Source organism: Neolamprologus brichardi, chromosome 10 (assembly GCF_056152115.1).
Source record: "Neolamprologus brichardi isolate AB-2024 chromosome 10, ASM5615211v1, whole genome shotgun sequence".
NCBI lineage: Eukaryota > Metazoa > Chordata > Actinopteri > Cichliformes > Cichlidae > Neolamprologus > Neolamprologus brichardi.
The window spans coordinates 21,206,643-21,225,241 of record NC_142113.1 but is presented as its reverse complement, the minus strand read 5'-3'; the positions used below and the strand labels follow the sequence as shown (position 1 = coordinate 21,225,241).

At 41.0% G+C, this 18,599-nt stretch overlaps 1 protein-coding gene across 2 annotated transcripts; it reads right to left on the bottom strand.

Annotated features, from left to right (window-relative positions):
* Positions 1–224: 224 nt before the first annotated feature.
* Positions 225–17,407, bottom strand: fhl1b (four and a half LIM domains 1b). Of its 2 annotated transcripts, none has more exons than XM_006784943.2 (6): positions 17,264–17,407; positions 4,176–4,350; positions 3,880–4,054; positions 3,420–3,589; positions 2,597–2,783; positions 225–1,292 (listed from the first exon to the last, which is right to left on the bottom strand). In XM_006784943.2, exons 2-6 carry the CDS (start codon positions 4,329–4,331, stop codon positions 1,141–1,143), a joined length of 840 nt encoding a protein of 279 aa, XP_006785006.1. In that variant the 5' UTR covers positions 4,332–4,350; positions 17,264–17,407; the 3' UTR covers positions 225–1,140. The 2 variants fall into 2 exon arrangements, with proteins under 2 accessions (XP_006785006.1, XP_087703011.1); XM_087846885.1 differs by lacking the exon at positions 17,264–17,407 and adding an exon at positions 14,635–14,682.
* Positions 17,408–18,599: the final 1,192 nt, after the last annotated feature.

Genomic DNA, 18,599 nt, shown 5'->3' with positions numbered 1-18,599 from the left:
CGTGAAACGGTAATTAGCTCTGACAAACATGCACTGCTTTCTGTCAACACAACCTGAACATGAAGACCTAATTACTCTTTCAAGGCTACTTGCATGGCCTTCAGTAGGTTGGTATCTGTCCCTGTGTGCAACAAAATCATCTTTAAAAATGTGAAGTTGAAAAAACAAAAAAACACATTCATTAAAAATAAACTGAGAAATTGAATCAAAAAGAGAAAAAGTCATTCTCAGTTTTGTAGAAAGTTTATTTGAGCTTTGATCTTCACAGAAACATACAACATTTATTCAGATTTTATCTTTATTTAGAAGTGAAAGGGTTACAAATTTTGTTTATGTAAAAAATACAACAAGCAAATATCAATTAGCAGTTCAAACTTAAATACAGACACGTGAAGAATTAAACGCTGCAATTTAAGCAACCTTAGATATTTATTTTGTATCATTTACCGACTGCAACATGACACGCATTGATTTCTGAGCTTTTAACAACACAGTAAATGAAGGTTAGCTTTAGCAGAATAAGAATGAATGATGCAGCTCTAACAACAAAGTCGGGTAGCTGTTCGTAAAAATACTGTTCTCTTACATTTGGACAGAGAGAAAAGGCTGACTGTGTCACCTCCTGTAAAAACTTGAAACTAGTGGTTCAAAACACCAGCTCACACATTTTAATGTAATACAAGTCTGACACGTGCCGCTGCCGGACTCAGAGTTTCTCATTTTCAGACGTAGACGTCACTTAACATCCAAGCAGGTTACAGTACTCCCATCAATTGATCTTCCAAGATTTCAGCTGGATAATAAACAGAATATTGAAATAAGATGCTTGCTTGCAGGTAAGGTTACATCCTTTTATTCTTTTTTTTTAATTATTATTATTATTTCAATAACCCATCCTCCAGCAGAGTCATGGTCTGAGTGCTTTGTTTCGCCAAACACATTTGCTTTACAAAGGGGAGCACCGTAGACTCTCTATCACCTTTTTTATTTACTTTATTTTATTTCATTATTCACATTATTATCAGAGTGGATATAATGCCGGAGCGGACAGGGAGTGAAGGCCAGCTTGGTGATAGAAAGGAGAAGAATGCAGGGGAATAGGTTTACATAATTTTGAAGTGGGCAAAAAGTCGTCCGTCTCTACTTGTTGCCGCAGTCGGTGCAGAGGATGTCTTTTCCCTTGGCTACGAAACGCTTGTTGGACAAACTGAGGGAGCACCTCTTACAGTTGAAGCAGTATTCATGCCAGGAGCTGCCCTCATAGTTCACCACATTCACCCCTTTACCAAAACCTGAGAGGAGAGAAGAGCAGAGGGGAGTTAGACCGTGTCTTTGGTCTACCTTTGTGTGCCACCTGCTGGTCTTAATCAGTAAAGACATCAGCTGTATTTGAATTGCCTTAAAGCACATCTGGATCTTTTCAGATGAAAAGTTACAAAACACCTTAAAATCATCGAAAGATTTCATTTTTATCTTCAAATAGTTATTAGGTTTTTTTTAACAGGGCTTTTATGACATCATGGTGTGAGGCCCCTCCACCTACACCTCTCTTTGCATCGTTGACTCTCTGTGTCATCCTTTAAAAAGCAGCTTAAAACTCATCTGTTCATGCAGGTGTTTGTGTGCCTATGTTGCTTTTGGCATATGCATTTAACTATTCTTTCTCTGGAAAAGTGCTATAAAGATAAACTTCCCTTTCTTTCTTACTTAACTGGTAGCTGAGTGCACTCAGTCATAGTTATGGTTCTGGTACAGCTTCCATTTACCTGTTGTGTTTATTTTAATGCCACGAGTTTAACTAAGAACTCAGATCTCAGCTGAGATCTGTGTTTACTTGTTAGTCGGTCCAGTCTTTCATGCTGCAATATCACAGACTGCATATGAAAGAAGGATGTAGCCACTGTGATGCAATAATATTTGTTGCAAACACTTTAGCTGAGTTTTTGTGGACACAGCAGATACTGCGCACTACACCAGCTAACATGTCATTCGAATGGTAAAGTGCCACCTGCTTTAACCTCCTTTTGACTCTAATAGAGCCATCACTTACAAAACAAACACCATGTTGTATTAAGACTTAAACTAACGAGTGAGAACACGCTCTCATTGTGAAAGCGCTGGTGTTTAGAAGGAATTCAGGTGTAAAGCACTAAACACACTGGCTTCAGTGGACTGGGAATAACACAACAATGGAGGACATTGAGGCGAAGGCATACCTGCTGCTCGGTCTACGGCTTTTTGTCAGACTTGAGGATAAAAGAAGAGAGTCAGCGTGTAGCCCTTTCCCTCATTGCCGGGACAAAAAATGTTTTGTTTGATTCTTGTGAAGAAACCGCTTTCATGACTTATCCACTATCATCACAGACTACTACCACCTAATGGAAAACCTTTAAAACCTGAGTGGAGTCGAGTCGAGCTCAAATGGATCAGACAGCAGCAATCTCATAGATGACTGCATTCTCAGCGTTTGTAACGAGTAAAGCTTTTGTAATATAAAAATTAAATGTGTGCTTCACTAAGGTAGAGGCTGTTTTACATTTTTACTCCATTTACTCTTTTTTTAATTTTAATTTGACTTTCAGTTCTTTACGCTAACCTGTGATGGGGTTCTGGCAGCCGCTGCACTTCTTGGCCACGGAGGTCTTGTAGCAGTCGACACAGAAGACCTGCTCCTGGTGGTTGGTGAAACTCGTCCCTGCCAGAGGCTTTGCGCAGGAGCTGCACACGAAACAGTGGCTGTGCCATGGCTGGTCCTGGTAGTTCACTCCTCCAGAGGTTATAGGCTGGAGATAGAAGTTAAGGGATGTTTTACCATCCAATTAAAATAATCTTTAAGTAGTTTGATTACTGTTAAAATAACATCTCCATCCGAGATTTGTTTAAATATTTTCCTTGGGTTTATTTTAGCCTTGATTTAGAGAGGACAGTGGAGAGAAGGCAGGAAACTTAAGAGAACAAGCAGGTTGCGGTAAGAAGCCTCTGCAGTAGCACCATGACATACTGCATGGTTCGCCTGCTCAACCAAGTGAGATACAGTGGCCTCCACATTTGTTACATTTAGCATAGTTTGGTATGAATTAAATAGTCGAATTAAAAGTACAAATGAAGCAAGAATTTATTAATAATTTGGTCAGTCATTAGTGTAATGGGGTAAAAAGCTAAAATGCAATTAGGCTGCAGATTTCCCTGACAGAAAAAAAAATTATCCTAAGTATCTAAAGATTAAGATTTTATGAATTATTGCACTATTACAGCCTGCTTATTAAAGGAATTTCAACATGTCAAAGCAAATAAAAATAAAACAATGAACACAATTAAACATTTAAATGGCAGCGTGCCTAAAATTGCTATAAAAATGTGACTTCAAAGTGATCTTGGTGATAAGGGGGTGGCCTGGTTCCCTGTGTGAGAGAAATTACCTTCTTGCAGCTCACGCAGTGTTTGGCGAATTTGTCATCATAGCAGGGGCTGCAGTAAATGTCACTTCCTTTGGAGAGAAAATTCTGTGATCCTATTGGTCGTTTACAGCTGTAACAGGTGAAACACTCGTCGTGCCACGAGTTCCCTTTGTACTCCACGCTCTCTGTTCCTGCAGGGGAGAGGAGAAGGATTATTACTGCTAATGCTGAATAAATACAGTAGTACAGAGGACATTTTTAGGCCTGCATGAGTCCTTTTATTTAACAATAGTTTGACACTATAATAGTCAGTACACCCTTACTGCCCTAAATCATGTATATATTTAGATCATGTCCTGATGAAGAAACTCTTTTGAAAATGACTTTTTCCAGCTAACTCTTTGGTTTTTTAATCACACAAGACAAACAGATCAGTGGGCCACCCTCTACAGAGCATTGGTGTGAATGTGATCAGTCGTACCCGCCAGTATGGGTTTATAACAGCCGTGGCAGCGTGGAGCATCCTCTCTGGAGCAGCACTTCCCACACATGATGCGGTCATCCTTGGTGCTGAAGGGCTCCTTAGCCAAAGGCTTGTAACACTTTGCACAGCGGAAACACTCCTCGTGCCAGTATCGGCCCTTGTGGCTGAGCTCCTGATGGAGGAAAACGGAGAGGGTTTTTTTGGGGTGTTTTTTTGGATGACAGCTGGACGCAGGTGGCAGGAAATAACAAAACTTCTAAGTCCACACAGAGAAATGCAGCTCGATAAGACACCTTTGTTTCCACGGAGATGGGACGGTGACACTCGGCACAGGAGTTGGCGCAGAACTTTGTGTGGCAGCGAACGCACACCGGCCTCCCCTCCTTACGGACGAACCTCTTCCCCCCGAGGTCCTCGCGGCAGTAGAAACACTGCGAGCTTTCCGCCATCGTCAGGATACAGTCCCACCTGCAGCAAGAACAGAACGCAGGGAGGAAGTAAAAGCTCTGCCCAGCAACGGCGGTAAACACCACGCTGGTTTTATGAAAAAAAATAACGGTTCATATTTTATGATTCATGGGTCAAAATGGATTTTTGTCGTTTAAAGAACTTTTGGTCCTCACCAAACAGCACATCATTAAAACCAATCACAAAATTTTAAGCATGAGCTCATTTTAAACAATCCAGCTGCAATTATTTATTCTCATTATGGATGAGCCTCCTGATCATGTGCTTCATTAATCAAATAATTTCTTTCTAACAGTTCTGGAAGCAACTTCCATTTTCCACCACTTCTTCAACCCATCAGGTTATTTTCTTCTTATGTTCTGTGTGCAAAAATCTTTGAAAAACATAAAAAAGTTAGATGAGACAAAAATGATTACAAGGATCGCTCGGAGCTGAAATTTCTCCACAGAGCACATAGACCGTAACTATTCACCGCGGCTCAGCTCTGTGGGATGTTTGAGCAGCTGGTGAAACTAAGACACCATCAAAGAGGAAATCAGAGGCTGAACTAGGATTCTGTCAGCTCACAGCTGCGTGTGAGCTGTGTGTTATTCGAGCGGATTTCGTGGATACACAATGACGTATCTGTCAGTTAGTCAGTCTGTCTGTTAAAGCAGCTCCTAACTGATAAGTTTGACAGCAAATTTTACAGCTGATTTGGGAGGCAGATGAATTAGGCTTTTATTTGCTCTTGACTTCCTCTTCCTTCCTCTAGTAATCTATCCATCCTCATCTTTGTATTCCCAGGCCGTATACCTGCCCTGTTTCAGGGACGTGTCCAGATGTGAGGGTTTGAGTTGGTACTTGTATTGTGTAATACTACTTTCTTGAACTCCACAATATTTTAGATGCATGTATTGCACTCCACGCCATTCATTATAAAGCCAAACACCGATTCTTTTCTTTTTCAGCCATTATTGTCCTCTTGCATGACCCAGTTTGTTTGTGTTTGGTTTTCTCAGGATGTGGTGCTGTGCATTGTGGCCAGATGGCTTCACTTTGTTGTCGTCTGTCCTAAAGATCTTATTCCAGATGTTTTGTGGTTTATTTAGATGCAAATTTGAAAACCTACATTATGCTGCTATGATCTTTTTAGAGAGAAGAGTCTTTCTCCTGGCAACCCTTTCAGCCAAGTGAAACCTATCTGCAGTGTTGGGAAGGTTACTTTTAAAATGTATTCCATTACAGATTACAGAATACATGCCCCAAAATGTATTTTGTAACGTATTCCGTTACGTTACTCAATGAGAGTAACGTATTCTGAATACTTTGGATTACTTAATATATTATCATGCTGTTTACAACTACGTGAATGTACTATTGCTGTGATTTATTACTGTTACTGAAGGTCCGCGGCTCCGAACCGTAGTAAAGGGACCTCTGGCTAATACCGTGGGTTCTGTGTCGGGCTCGTAGCTGAAAACTAGCTTTACTTTGTTGTCTGGGTCAACTTTGCTAGCCAGAGACAGAGAGAGGCGTTGAAAGGTTGCTCCAACGGAACTTATTGTTTTTGGAGGAAAACACGAACACAGAATACAGCGTATAGCTTACTTACAGCTGGGCTCGTCAGGCACTCTTCTTGTCTCCAGTGGTTATTATTATATTTACATGCTTCCAGCTCCCGTTTTTGCTCGATGACAGCTCGTACTTTTCCTTTTTCTCCCTCCCTCGCTCACAGACACATAACGTGTATGGTACCGGTATACCGGTTTTCTATTGCCTCGCGCTTTGGCTTAAAAACACTCATTTTAAAACGTAAATCGTTAGGTTTCCAAGTAAGCGCCTTGAGGCGACATTTGTTGTGATTTGGCGCTATATAAATAAAATTGAATTGAATTGAATTGAATATGGCAGTCCATTCTCCCTGCAGCACGGACTACACTGCCTATGATGCTACATTCTTTAGAGCTATACCGGTAGCATTCTGCCTATTAGCTTAGCACAACAACAACAACAGGCGCTCTCTCACCCAGGAAACACGCAGAGAGAGAGCGTCACCCTGTAACCATGGCAACCGTAACGCTGCCGCCTGGAACAACAGAACATAGGTGTCAAACAAAACCCAAACAGTCCTGACCCGCCACAATATGAAACAGGGAAGTACCGCCGTGTAATCCATTTATTTCAACAAAGTAACTGTATTCTAAATACCACCTTTTTAAACGGTAACTGTAACGGAATACAGTTACTCATATTTTGTATTTTAAATACGTAACGGCGGTACATGTATTCCGTTACTCCCCAACACTGCCTATCTGATTATCTATTATTCTATTATTATTAATTGCAAATATTAATGTTAGTAATATTAGTAGAATCTCACAATTGTAGCCTTCCTGAGGACACTTGGACCAACATTTGTTACTTTAATGGAGAATGAGGAAACCAAGAAGGTCATTAGGAGAGTAGAAGCTCTATGAGTCAGTGCCCCGTCTCTAAGGAAACGTATCTGGATCCATATCAAGAGTTGGGAGTTCGCCTTGTAATCGGAAGGTTGCCGGTTCGAGCCCCAGCTTGGACAGTCTCGGTTGTTGTGTCCTTGGTCAAGACACTTCACCCGTTGCCTACTGGTGGTGGTCAGAGGGCCCGGTGGCGCCAGTGTCCGGCAGCCTCGCCTCTGTCAGTGCGCCCCAGGGTGGCTGTGGCTACAATGTAGCTTGCCATCACCAGTGTGTGAATGTGTGCGTGAATGGGTGGATGACTGGATGTGTAAAGCGCTTTGGGGTCCTTAGGGACTACTAAAGCGCTATATAAATACAGGCCATGTACCATTTACTTCATTTGCAACAACAACAACAAGCTTTCTGAAATTCTGTTTGCTAGTTCTTGTTTAATCATGCTGACGAGCAGCACTGCAAACGTTGGCACACTTGATTTCTCACACTACAGAATCCAGAATTCACTCTCCCTAAAATATAGGACACGTAAACTCCCTAAACATAGAACCAAAATCACCACGTTGACCAGCATAAATCTGATCACAGAGCTGTGATTACAGGGCCAGAAGTTCCGACGGTAAATAATAAACAACATGTTGGTTAAAAATGGATTTTTTTTTAAATCACAGCTACACAAAGGCACGGAAATATGGAAGAGGAGCGATCGCTACAGTCTGTTCACTCACTTATTTCCCACATCAGGTTCATGCTGCCTGACCACGAGGAATTCTCACAAACTGCTGTGAGACAAGTGTGTGTGTCCATGTGTGTCTGCACAGTGTGGTGAACGCATGAAGGAATGCCTGGCATGACTAATGTGGTGAGATCAGGAACGCTGACATCCTTATGACAACACACACAGACACACACACACTCCACTTCTTAAATGAACCACTCCCTTAGAAACCACAAACTATAGTGTTCACCTCCTGTATGGAGCGACATGTCGGCACACATTCACGAGGAAGTTCTCATTTTAGGAAACTCCTTTCCCAGTCTGTCCACCAGCCATTTCTGTAGTGCATCAAATGTAAAGGTCATTTAACTGTTGTGCAACTGTTAAATGTACAGTTACTAGTCACTTTATTATGTGCATCTTGCTAGTACTAGGTTGGACCCCGTTCGGTGCTAGTTCGGGGAGGCATCTGCTCGCTGACATCTTGGGGGGCTGACACCACCATAAATGAGTGGTGTGCGCACATGTGAGTGTGTGTATGGCTGGGCCTGGGTCTGGCAATTGCTGATTTTTGCCCCCTGTAGGGCATGTTCAACAGGAATCAAGACAACACTTTTCTGGTCTTATATTGTCCAATTTTGGCAAGCCTGTGTAAATTATAGTCTTCGTTTCCTGTTCTTAGCTTACAGGAGTATCACCCTGTGTGACCTTCTGCTACTGTATTCCATCCACTTCGAGGTTTGAGGTGTTGTGCACTCAGAGATGTTCGTCTGCATACCTTTGTTGTAACGAGTTGCGTTGCCTTCTTATCGGCTTGGAGCTGTCTGGGCCTTCTCGTCTGACCTTTGACATTAACATTTTACCCCAGAGAACTGCTGCTCAACGAATATTTTCTGTTTCTCAGATCATTCTCTGTAAACCCTAGAGATGGCTGTGTGGGAAAATCCTAGTAGATCAGCAGTTTCTGAAATACTCAAACAAGCCTGTCAGGCAGCAACAACAAAGTCACCAAAATAAATTTCTTCCTCACTCTAATGCTCGGTTTGAACTTCACCGGGTGATTGGCTGAATAGGCATTATTGAGTGTGTAGTGGCCATCACAAGAAAAACTGTTTGGAGCTTGAAAACATTTCAAATTGGGATAAATGAGCAGTTTTTTTTAACATTCTACTTAATTACAATAGTGCTTTTAGCTCAACAGTGATGTTACCATGGTAACATGCTGATGTTTAGCGAGTATAACACTAACATGTTTTGCTAAATGTCTCTAAACACAGCTAAATTAGTGGTTATACAGGAAAAAGTGACGTTTTTGCCCAACGATGGTGCCAAAGGGAAGGGTTAACAAAGCCATCAGCAGACATCTCATACAAAATCATAAAAAACGATCATCCCGTAGGACCTCGAGAGTCTGTGCAAAAATAGTATAGACTATCATTTCACTTCCACAGAGGCCACACTTTCATCATGGCTAAAATACCACTTTTGAATAACTTGACCTCTTCATTCAAACATCTGTTCTTTAGCTCATCTGGCAGACTCGTCAGCTCGTGCCATGGCGAAGCGCCCGTCGTCCATCCGCAACTGACGAGAACCAGAATTTAATCAAACTCACATACGATGGGTCTTCACCCAAATATGTTCAAGATAACATTTGTCATTTTCGTTTTCTCTTTTCATTTCAAAACATAACTCTCATGCTTTGAATTATTCAGTTACACCTAATTTTGCTCCTGGTGTAGTGAACGAAGCAGTCGCTTACATCAGATTCTTACTGCTGATCAAACATCAGAAGATACAAAACGATGCGACAGCTTGAAATATGGTGTCGTCACACCGTGTGTATCCTGTGAAACGATGATGTTCGTGCCTTTTATGGACGCAGTGAATGCTGAAGCACTTTGATTGGGTGGTGTTCTGGATGAACTTGTCGTGGATAGAACTGTTTTCGAGCCTTCTTGAAAATTAGAATCTATTAAGAAGTCATTATTTTGTGCAATAAATCTAAGCAATGACAAGCAAACTAAACGCTTTCTTTGTGAACTTCACACATTAGAATACCCGCTGAACTGCGATGAGCCGCTAGTGTCAGTGAGACATAATCGAAACTGATCAAAATGGTTTTTAACGTGTTTCAGCTCGTTTGTTTGCAAGCGATTTAAACCTTCAACACAAGTCTTTTTGTTTTCCTCAGACTGGGAATGCTCATGAAAGCACATTTTTATGGCATAATTCAAAGTCTCAAATACAAGCAGATGAACATTTTCACAAAGTCTGGAAGGAAACCCGATTTTAATTTAATATCCAGTCTCAGGCTGCTTTTTGACAGACGTATGAGGCAGAGGTTAAAGGTGCTGTGGTTAATAAAGTTGATTAAATAACTTCGTTGTGGTCTCATCTCCTTAACAGACAATAAAGCTCCGAACTGTTGAGCGGACATATATCTTCCCCTCGGTGGCCGCCTCAATCATTACTCAATGGAGCAAACAGCAGCTGTCTGGTTTATTTGGTGACTGGGTGTGAAGAGGTTACTCATCCGTCTCCACTGGAAGAAATCAAGTCCTGTCAAATAAAGGCGAGGTCTGGCATTTACCTGTTACCTCCTGTTTTCCCTCCACGCTTCTTGACATTTTAATTCCTTCTCTTCCCAAACTAATAAGGATTCAGCTAAGATTTCCAGTGCTCTCTATCCTGCTCCGTTTCTCATTTTTGCTTTCACCTGCAGAGTCGAACTTTGTAAAGACACAGAACTCTGCTCAGTAACCGCATAGAAGGCAGTATTGATGCTTGGCTATGAGCACCGTGAAATTGTTATCTGATGGGAGCTAAACAACAGCTGACAGGAAGCCAGGACTAAAACAAATGAGGTGTAACTGACATCAGGCAGCTCCGAGTACACTGTTGCTGCACGTCTTTACTTTCTTTTCCAGCAATAAATAGCGCTGTGTAACGACACTGCAGCACATACACATCGTTTTCTTCCAGCTATAGCGGCCAATACGAAACTCAGTCAGATCACCACGGAAAAATTAGGCTGTGTCACGCAGTCACGGCTAAAGGCAGAGTTGAGGGCAGTGCTGCAGCCAAAGAAAGCTCATTGTGGAAATGTGGAGCTCTCCATGGAGTGACATTAGTTTGTCCACACTTGGTAAATTTGATTTTTTAAGACTTTTAGTTGGCATTGGCATAAGGCACTGGTGGTAAAGGCTTGTGTGAGTCTTTATTTTTCTTATTGACAATAAATCAGAGTAAATGATGTGTTCTTGGGAACTATTTAAAGTCAGATAAATGCAGGATTGTGTGTGGGATTGAGTCAGAGGAACGACAGGGCCCATGGTTTGTCTCACTTTTAGTAGTTTCTAAAAATATTGGTGCTGTAAAATAAAGTATGACGGGGTTAAGATAACCAGGCATGTTCGTAGAAACGGTTCATTGTCGGTTTTGGTCTTTTTATGGCAGTTGTTAATAATAAGAAGAGTGTCATCCTTAATCTTTCATGGATTGAGTGTTCAGGGAATAAAGAGAAGTGGGAGTGGACTTCGGCTGCATTAGTTTTAAATCAGCCTGAATCTTTTCCCCTCTTTCGGTTAAAGTTTCAGCCACCTTAGTGTAACGGTTACAAGTTGAAGCCTTCCACACTGTGCAAGCACAGAGCACGGAAAGGTGACATCATGTCATGTGGACGAGGAGAAAATCAGGCAAACGTGTGGAGATGTGAAAGAGACAGCGAGTGCGCAATAAAGAAGCAGAGACAGACAAGAAATCTGCCAGTGCAAACATGACATAGTGTGGATTATTTTAGAGTGTGTACCAGCCGTGTGTGTGTGTTGGCATGAGCTTATCGCTCAAGAATGTAGTGGAAAAATGAGAAACAGGAAGTCTTCATCAGAACTGTGAAGCTGGCACAGTTCAGCCACACACACACACACTGAGTGAACTGTTAATATGCTCGTCCATACAGACTGACTGTGTTAAACTCATATGTCATTAATGCAGATTCCACAAACCCTGGCTCAACTTACGTCGCTCAGTATGTGCTGCAGGTGTGACCTCAGCACTGACTTTTCTTTAAAAAATCTCTTTAATCACAGACTTAGCACGGCAGCCAGTACTTCTCTGCAGCCTGCAGATAGCTCTGCTAACCTTAACATGTCTGTTGTTCCAATTTCCTCCTATTGTGGCATTGCTATGCAGATTTTAGTGATGGGATAGATAACAAATTCAGAAATGAGACTTTCCTCTGGTTGCACAGCAGGAAAAAACCTGAGTATTGATAAGGAGTCACTCATTGTTTAAATGTCAAGGCGAGGCATGAATGATGACTTAATGATGTTGCAGCTGTTGAGAAGCTTGAGACCTTTAAAATGTGGAAGTGTAAAAGTTTAGCAATTTAATGACTAACTTCGTGGGGGGAAAAAAGTTGGGTAACATTTTGCTTTGCATTAAAAGTTAAATCCACCCAAAACACAAGCAAACTGATGTATATCGCATCATTGTGATACTTTTTTAGTTAACACAAAATAACTGCCTGCAGGGGCCTCAAGTTTGAATTCATCGTGCAAGTTTGCTTAGAAAAATATGTTTTAACCTCTGCATATACAGGAAGTGAAACTTTTGAGACTGCAAATGTCCACAGCATTAACCTATAAAGGCATTTAAGCAATCTTGTTTCTTACCTCTACATTAACAATGATAACGGCCTGACGATGAATAAACTATGAGGAACGGAGGATTCTGGGTTTAAACCTTTATATGTGGAATTTATCCCTGTGGTCCCATGTGTTTTTTTTTCCATGAGTTCTAGTTTCTCCCCTATCTTCACAATATGTTCATTTTTATATCAAACCTCAGCATTAAAGCAGATTAGCTAGCTGTGGTCTCAGTCACACAGGCTTAGAGACCAGTTGGCAGTTTTACCTTGCTAAAGAAAAATTTGCATTCCCCAACTTGTTGGCAAGAGGTTTGTGTAGCTTGCTGTATGTTTCTAGGTAGGCCTAAAAGAGAATGCTGCACCAAAAGTTTCCATCCGATTGCTTTGGTCATGAGCAGATTGCCCGGGTTGCATATAGTTTGCATGGAAGACACCAACTTACCTGCAGATGCTTACCAGCTGCATGATAGTAAAACTCTTTTTGAGAAACCAAAGTAAATGTGCTCTTTGAAAGGAAAATGTCTCCATTTACAGATTGCACCACACTTTTCACAGTTTCACTACTGCTCTAGGAGCAGTTGGTGTTTGCAGACAAGTCTTCTGTACAAACTTCATGCAACCTGGGTAATCCGTTAGTAACTAAAGCAATCGCAACGAGGTTTTCTGTGCAGCACCATACACCTCATCACCAACTGGCTGGGAAATACACACTCTTCCCTAGCAACTAGTGGTTGCCAGGAGGCTGCCAACTGGTCTCAAGGCTTGTTTCAAAACACAAAGTGTCCATTTCTGGTTTACTTGGTTGAAGTTGTGTTACTTTAATGGCAACAATGGTAACAAGCAAACAGTAATACTTAGAATTTAACACCTGTAGCGTGAAAATATGGAAATTCAAAAGTTACTGGTCATTTATTAAAAGTTTCTTAAAGTTTCTTCATTTTCATGGAGAGAGTTGACGTTAGCAACCATCTGCAAAGGTAATAACACATTACAACATATTATAACAGTAATAAAAAGTAATTAAAGAAGACGAAAAAGGCTTTGGCAATCTGATCTGCGATATCTGAAGGACCTTGTAAAGTTTAAGTGGCAACAAGCCTCTGGCTGACTAAAGAAAACAAAGATAACAATCTGATTGGTGCCCTTGTCAGTTAGGTGGTTGTTCTAAAGACTTGGTTAAAGTCCTTTGGATTATCATATAAAAGAGGTGTGTCCGTGTCTGAAACCAACAAAATCAACAGACAAAAAGAATGCATCGCAGCACCGTGACCAGAAGCTGCCCTCATTAGGATGCAATGTTCACAAACTGGTTTGCTTTATAAACTACATACGTATACAACTACCTTGGACACAAAGAGAAAACCATATTACCATATATTGTTGTTCAGATGGTTTCTCTTGCAAAAGAAGTGCTTTCTTTCAGTGAGTTTACACATTTGGCAGATACCTCCCTGGATTCATTTCCTGTGCTATATTCACCAAGCAAAATATTTCTTAGAGCACCTTTAACAATCACACTATAGCCTTATCGTGGCCTAACAACACTGCAGTTAGAGTGTTCCCACCACTGATCCCAATCATTCTGGCTGAAAAATAAACATATTAGTGATTAAAGCTGGGTAGCAAGTTCAGCTAAACATTTGTATTCTAGCGCGGGCCACAAAGAAAAACTTGAATAACTGTTTTACCTGGCCCGGCTGAGAGCTGCATTCCAGACAGTGGGATAAAGCTGATACAACAGATCTGAGTGAGGTCAAAGAAACAGCATGTCCCGCTACTACAAGACAGGCATGATGGCTTTACCAGAAGCTTCTGGTTAGATCCACTTAACCCACCTCGCTTTGTCTTGAGTTACAGACTCCACTTTCTGCACTCATTTCTCCACTCAGTAACCGAGAAGACCTTTAAATCAGGAGCTAAAATACGTCTGACCAGTTTTCATGACGTTTTCTATGTGTGTGTGACAGTAAGACCCTCTCCACTCTGGCACCAGAGCAGTCCTGCTGGGAGGACTTCCAAGTTACTGGTAAAAATTTAAATTATCTCATGGTGTCTCAGGGGTTCTCCTGTCTCCAAACTGTTCCAGTCTACCCTCATAAATCTCCAACCAAGAAAATCCCTGCAAATCTCCGTTTCTAACCATTCTTCCAGATTCTTCCACTCCTCACTTGAGTCGAGCCATTTTTAAACATCCAAACAGTTCCTGTATAAGTTCAACAGTTCAGCTACTGTTTGCTATATTTCTCCATGTCTTCATTCAGATTTTTTTAATTAATTTTCTAGCCTGGAGAATATTAGATACAGGAATATTTTGAATATTTATTTTTTGAAATACTTCGAGTCTCTTGTCTGTCAGAAACCAGGATTAGCATAGCTTAGCATAAAGAAAGGGGAAACAACTAGCATGGCTCTTTCTACTGCTTGAAAAAACTAAATGAAAAATAACTATGTTAAAATTAAATAAGCTACAGTGAACTCACCAAAGTTACAACCCAGTTGTGTTGGCAGTGTATACTTTGTCCACCAGAGGGCCCTGTGCAGCTTCCCTCTAGGTTAAAACAACCATAGCAGAGTCAGGGAGAGCGTAAATGAGTAACCCACAATATGCTTTAACAATATTCACAAAGGGTCACTGCAGGTTTGATTTGGCAACATTTTCGCTGCATCCACTCCGGATGTGGAGCCGCTGTTATATAAATAACAAATAAAAAAATAATAAATAAAAAAACATTTTTATACACATAATCTAACTGATCCTTAAATAAAAAAGTCAATTCTATCTATAGGATGTGATGTGATGTTAGATGCCGACTGCACGGAGTTAGAAATACTGTACTGTACGCTTGTTGATTGACTTTAACAACTGTGCAGTCATTAGTGAGCATCAGAGGGGACGATGGTTGATTTTTCTTTCTTTTTTTTCCCCTAAACCAGATCCACACTAGGGTGAGATATAAGCAGATGGTCCACTGTGGTGAGCACTAAAGGGAGCAGCTGAAAGTTGTCCTTTCCCTGCTTCTGGTCTTTATGGCTAAGCTAAAACCTCCTGGCTCCTAGTTTTTTATTCAACAGAAACTGTATGAATGAGAGTGGTGCCACTCTAACTTAATGATAAGTGGGAAGACTGCTTCCCCTTTTCCTTAAGATATCCTTACTTTATTGGGTACACCTTGCTAGTACCAGCTGGGAAATATTCCCTACAGAACTGCTTTTTCTTCCAAGCTCCTTAGACTAGTTTAAGACAGGCTTAGACAGGCTCTCCAATTTTGGTGAGCCTGTGTAAATTGTAGTCTCAGTTTCCTGTTCTTAGGAGTGGCACCCAAGTGTTGTCTTCTGCTGCTGTAGCCCATCTGCTTCGTGGTTCTATGTGTTGTGCATTCATAGATGCTCTTCGGCATAACAAGCGATCTAAGCGATTTAAGTTATTGTCTGGACCACATCTACCTGCCTAACTGCACTGAGATGCTGCCATGTGATTGGCAGATTAGATATTTGTGTTAAGGTGCAGTTGGGATGGCTGTGCCTCAGGAGGTAGAGCAGGTTAAATAATAACCAGACAGTTGGTGGTTTGATACCGAAACCCAAGCTGATGTGTTCATTGGAGTGTGAATGTTAGATAGAAAACACTTAGACATACAAAAAAAACTGTGCATGTGCGTGATTGACACATGTTTTTTAAAGCACTTGGTGAGTGCTCAAGTGGAGTGGAAAAGCAATTCTGTTAAGAAACCATCAATTTACTATTGAAAACTTGGGAAATTTGTAACTAATAAAGTGGCCCTCTTCCTTTCGCATGAGATAAGTTCCCACACCCCCTGATCAATGTCAGCACACCCAAACACAACACAACAGGTTTTACTGGCTGCAGGACAAAAGGCAACACACACACACACACATACACATATGGGAAGCTTTCTGTTTCTACCATGCTATCCATCAGAAATCTCTATTAAAAACTCAACTCTAGTGTTCACGTGACCATAGGGGATCAATAAAAACAGAAGACCACAGTGTCTGCACCTATTTACATTCAATCCTATTAAAATCACAACAGGCAAAACACAACAGGGAGTTACCATGACGTGAAGGAAGACCAGCAGCATAAAGTTTTATGGGGCTGGGACGTCTTTAATGGGACTGAGCTCACTCTAATTTCTTTAACATGCTTAGAATCCAACTGAAAACTCCCCACAGTTGTGTGCGCGTGTGTGTGTGTGTGTGTGTGTTTGAGGCAGTAGAAGGTAGGATTTGGTTTTACACACTGTCTGTGTGTTTGCTCACAATAGGGAGCGATGTTGTACTCCATCATCCAGCAACAATAGGCATCATTTCCCCATACCAACATAACATTGTGACTGTTTATTTAACCAAGTGTCAGTATTTCAGCTTTATTTTTAGAACTGAAGCCTGCATGCGCATTTTTGATACATCTGTTAACACACCAGTACCAAAGAAAAAAGTCCAGGGAGCTTGAATCCAGCTGGTAGAGCATATGCATCAATTACATGGCTACACGCACACGCATAAACGTTGGACAATGAAAAATAGCAGTACAAGAATTTTAATTGACCTCTGAGAGCCATTTTTTGGCCTCAGAGGTTCCATCATTGGAGAAAAAAACAAAAAAAAAAGTCAGACTTCCTAACTGGAAACAGATTTCAGGAGCAGCTCAGGCTTTCACAAGTCAGCATGTAACTGTAGCTCACACGCACTCACACTGACACTAACACACACACACACACACACACACATATTACACAGACAGCCAACGCCCCGGACAACTTTAAGCCTAGTTTCCTCTCCGGATATCAAAATGCTGCTTTGCAGATTAAGTGTAAATGAAATCATTGCAAGTGTAAGAGAGGAAGAGAGCTACAGGAATCAAAATGTTACCTGCTCTGAGTTTGCGTGTTTATTTATTATTAAATAAAGTAAATAAGTAACTAAAAATCTGCAATACTTATTAAAGACTAATAACTGGAATACTTAAGTACAAAATAACCCCGCAGCAGCTACTCGGTCCCGTTTAAAATCCAGCTTTTATGAGAAGAGGCTGGGGTGGTCCGGTACAGAGGGTTAACAAACAGCGGTGCTCATCGGTCGGCTTACCGGGATCAGAGTGAGGTCTGCAGCGGTGGATGAGCGGCTCTCTGGAAGCAGCGGAACTCCGCTTCAGCGACGGCTTCACGTGTTATAAATACTGCAGCCTGTGGCCGCATCAACTCAAGCCAAACACCCACACCTCACACCGAGGCGCAGAGCTCAACCTTCACAATAAGAGCCCACGCGAAGCCTCGGAAAGAAGAGTGGGTTTTCAAAATAAAAGTAAATATAAAGTTCAGTCAGCAAGCTTTCACTCAGAAATATTATACCTTTATACGCAATTTGTATCTAATTAATATTTAAAGTCCACGACCTAGTTAAATGATGGCGCCAACATTTTATAAATATAATATATAATGCAAAAAACTGTGCATGGTAGAGATTTTTATTTCAAATACTCCACAGCCGAACAACACACGGAGCTCGTCAGGAACTCCTTAGTACATTACATGTTTGTTTTTTTAAAGGACAGTGATAAGTGAGAGTTACATAGCCACGCTACATAGATTTTGCAATACACACAAAAACTTGGTTTCAGCTCTATAAACATAATCTAAACAACCGGTAAAGATCAAAAAGATACAATTTCTCAATCATCTCATTTTGATTTGTCCTTTAAGGACTTCGTGCAAGCTACACTTAATCACTTATGAAGATGCTTACTGCAATTGTAAAAAATATATAAATGTATATATATATATATATATATATATATATATATATATATATATATATATATATCTTAAACATACTTGGTGTCCCATCCTGCTCTTCATATAGCTGAGGATTGGGAATATAAATCTTGCTACATGCACATATATACTGTACATCAGTCATGTGAAGAGAAATGCTGTGGAAAAACTAAGAACAGCCTTCCTGCTTCCATAGAAATTTGAAAAGTAAGTAGCAGCCAGGCACTGCTCAGGGGTAACAATCTGTGCTTGCTTTAGCCACAGGCTCTAGCACCTTGAGGTCCACCATGAACTCCTCTGTATGCCAGATGAGAGGCCATCTGTCTGACAGCTTTTTCTTACAAGCAATAAGAAAAAGATCCAAGCGCACCAACAAATCTACAGCAAAATGGCTGGAAAAGAAAAGATTCAGGGCTGGAATGGCCCAGTCAAAGCCCAGACCTCCACCTGATTGAAATGCTGTGCATAAAGAGAGCTGTGCATAAATGAATGCTCCCAAAAATCCCAATGAACTGAAGCACCATTGTAAATAAGAGCAAGCCAGAATTCCTCCACTGTGACGTGAGAGAATGAAAACAATTACTTCAAGTTATTGGTGCTAAAGGTGGTTCCAAGTACAGCCCATGACTCAGTAACAGGACTGCACACAG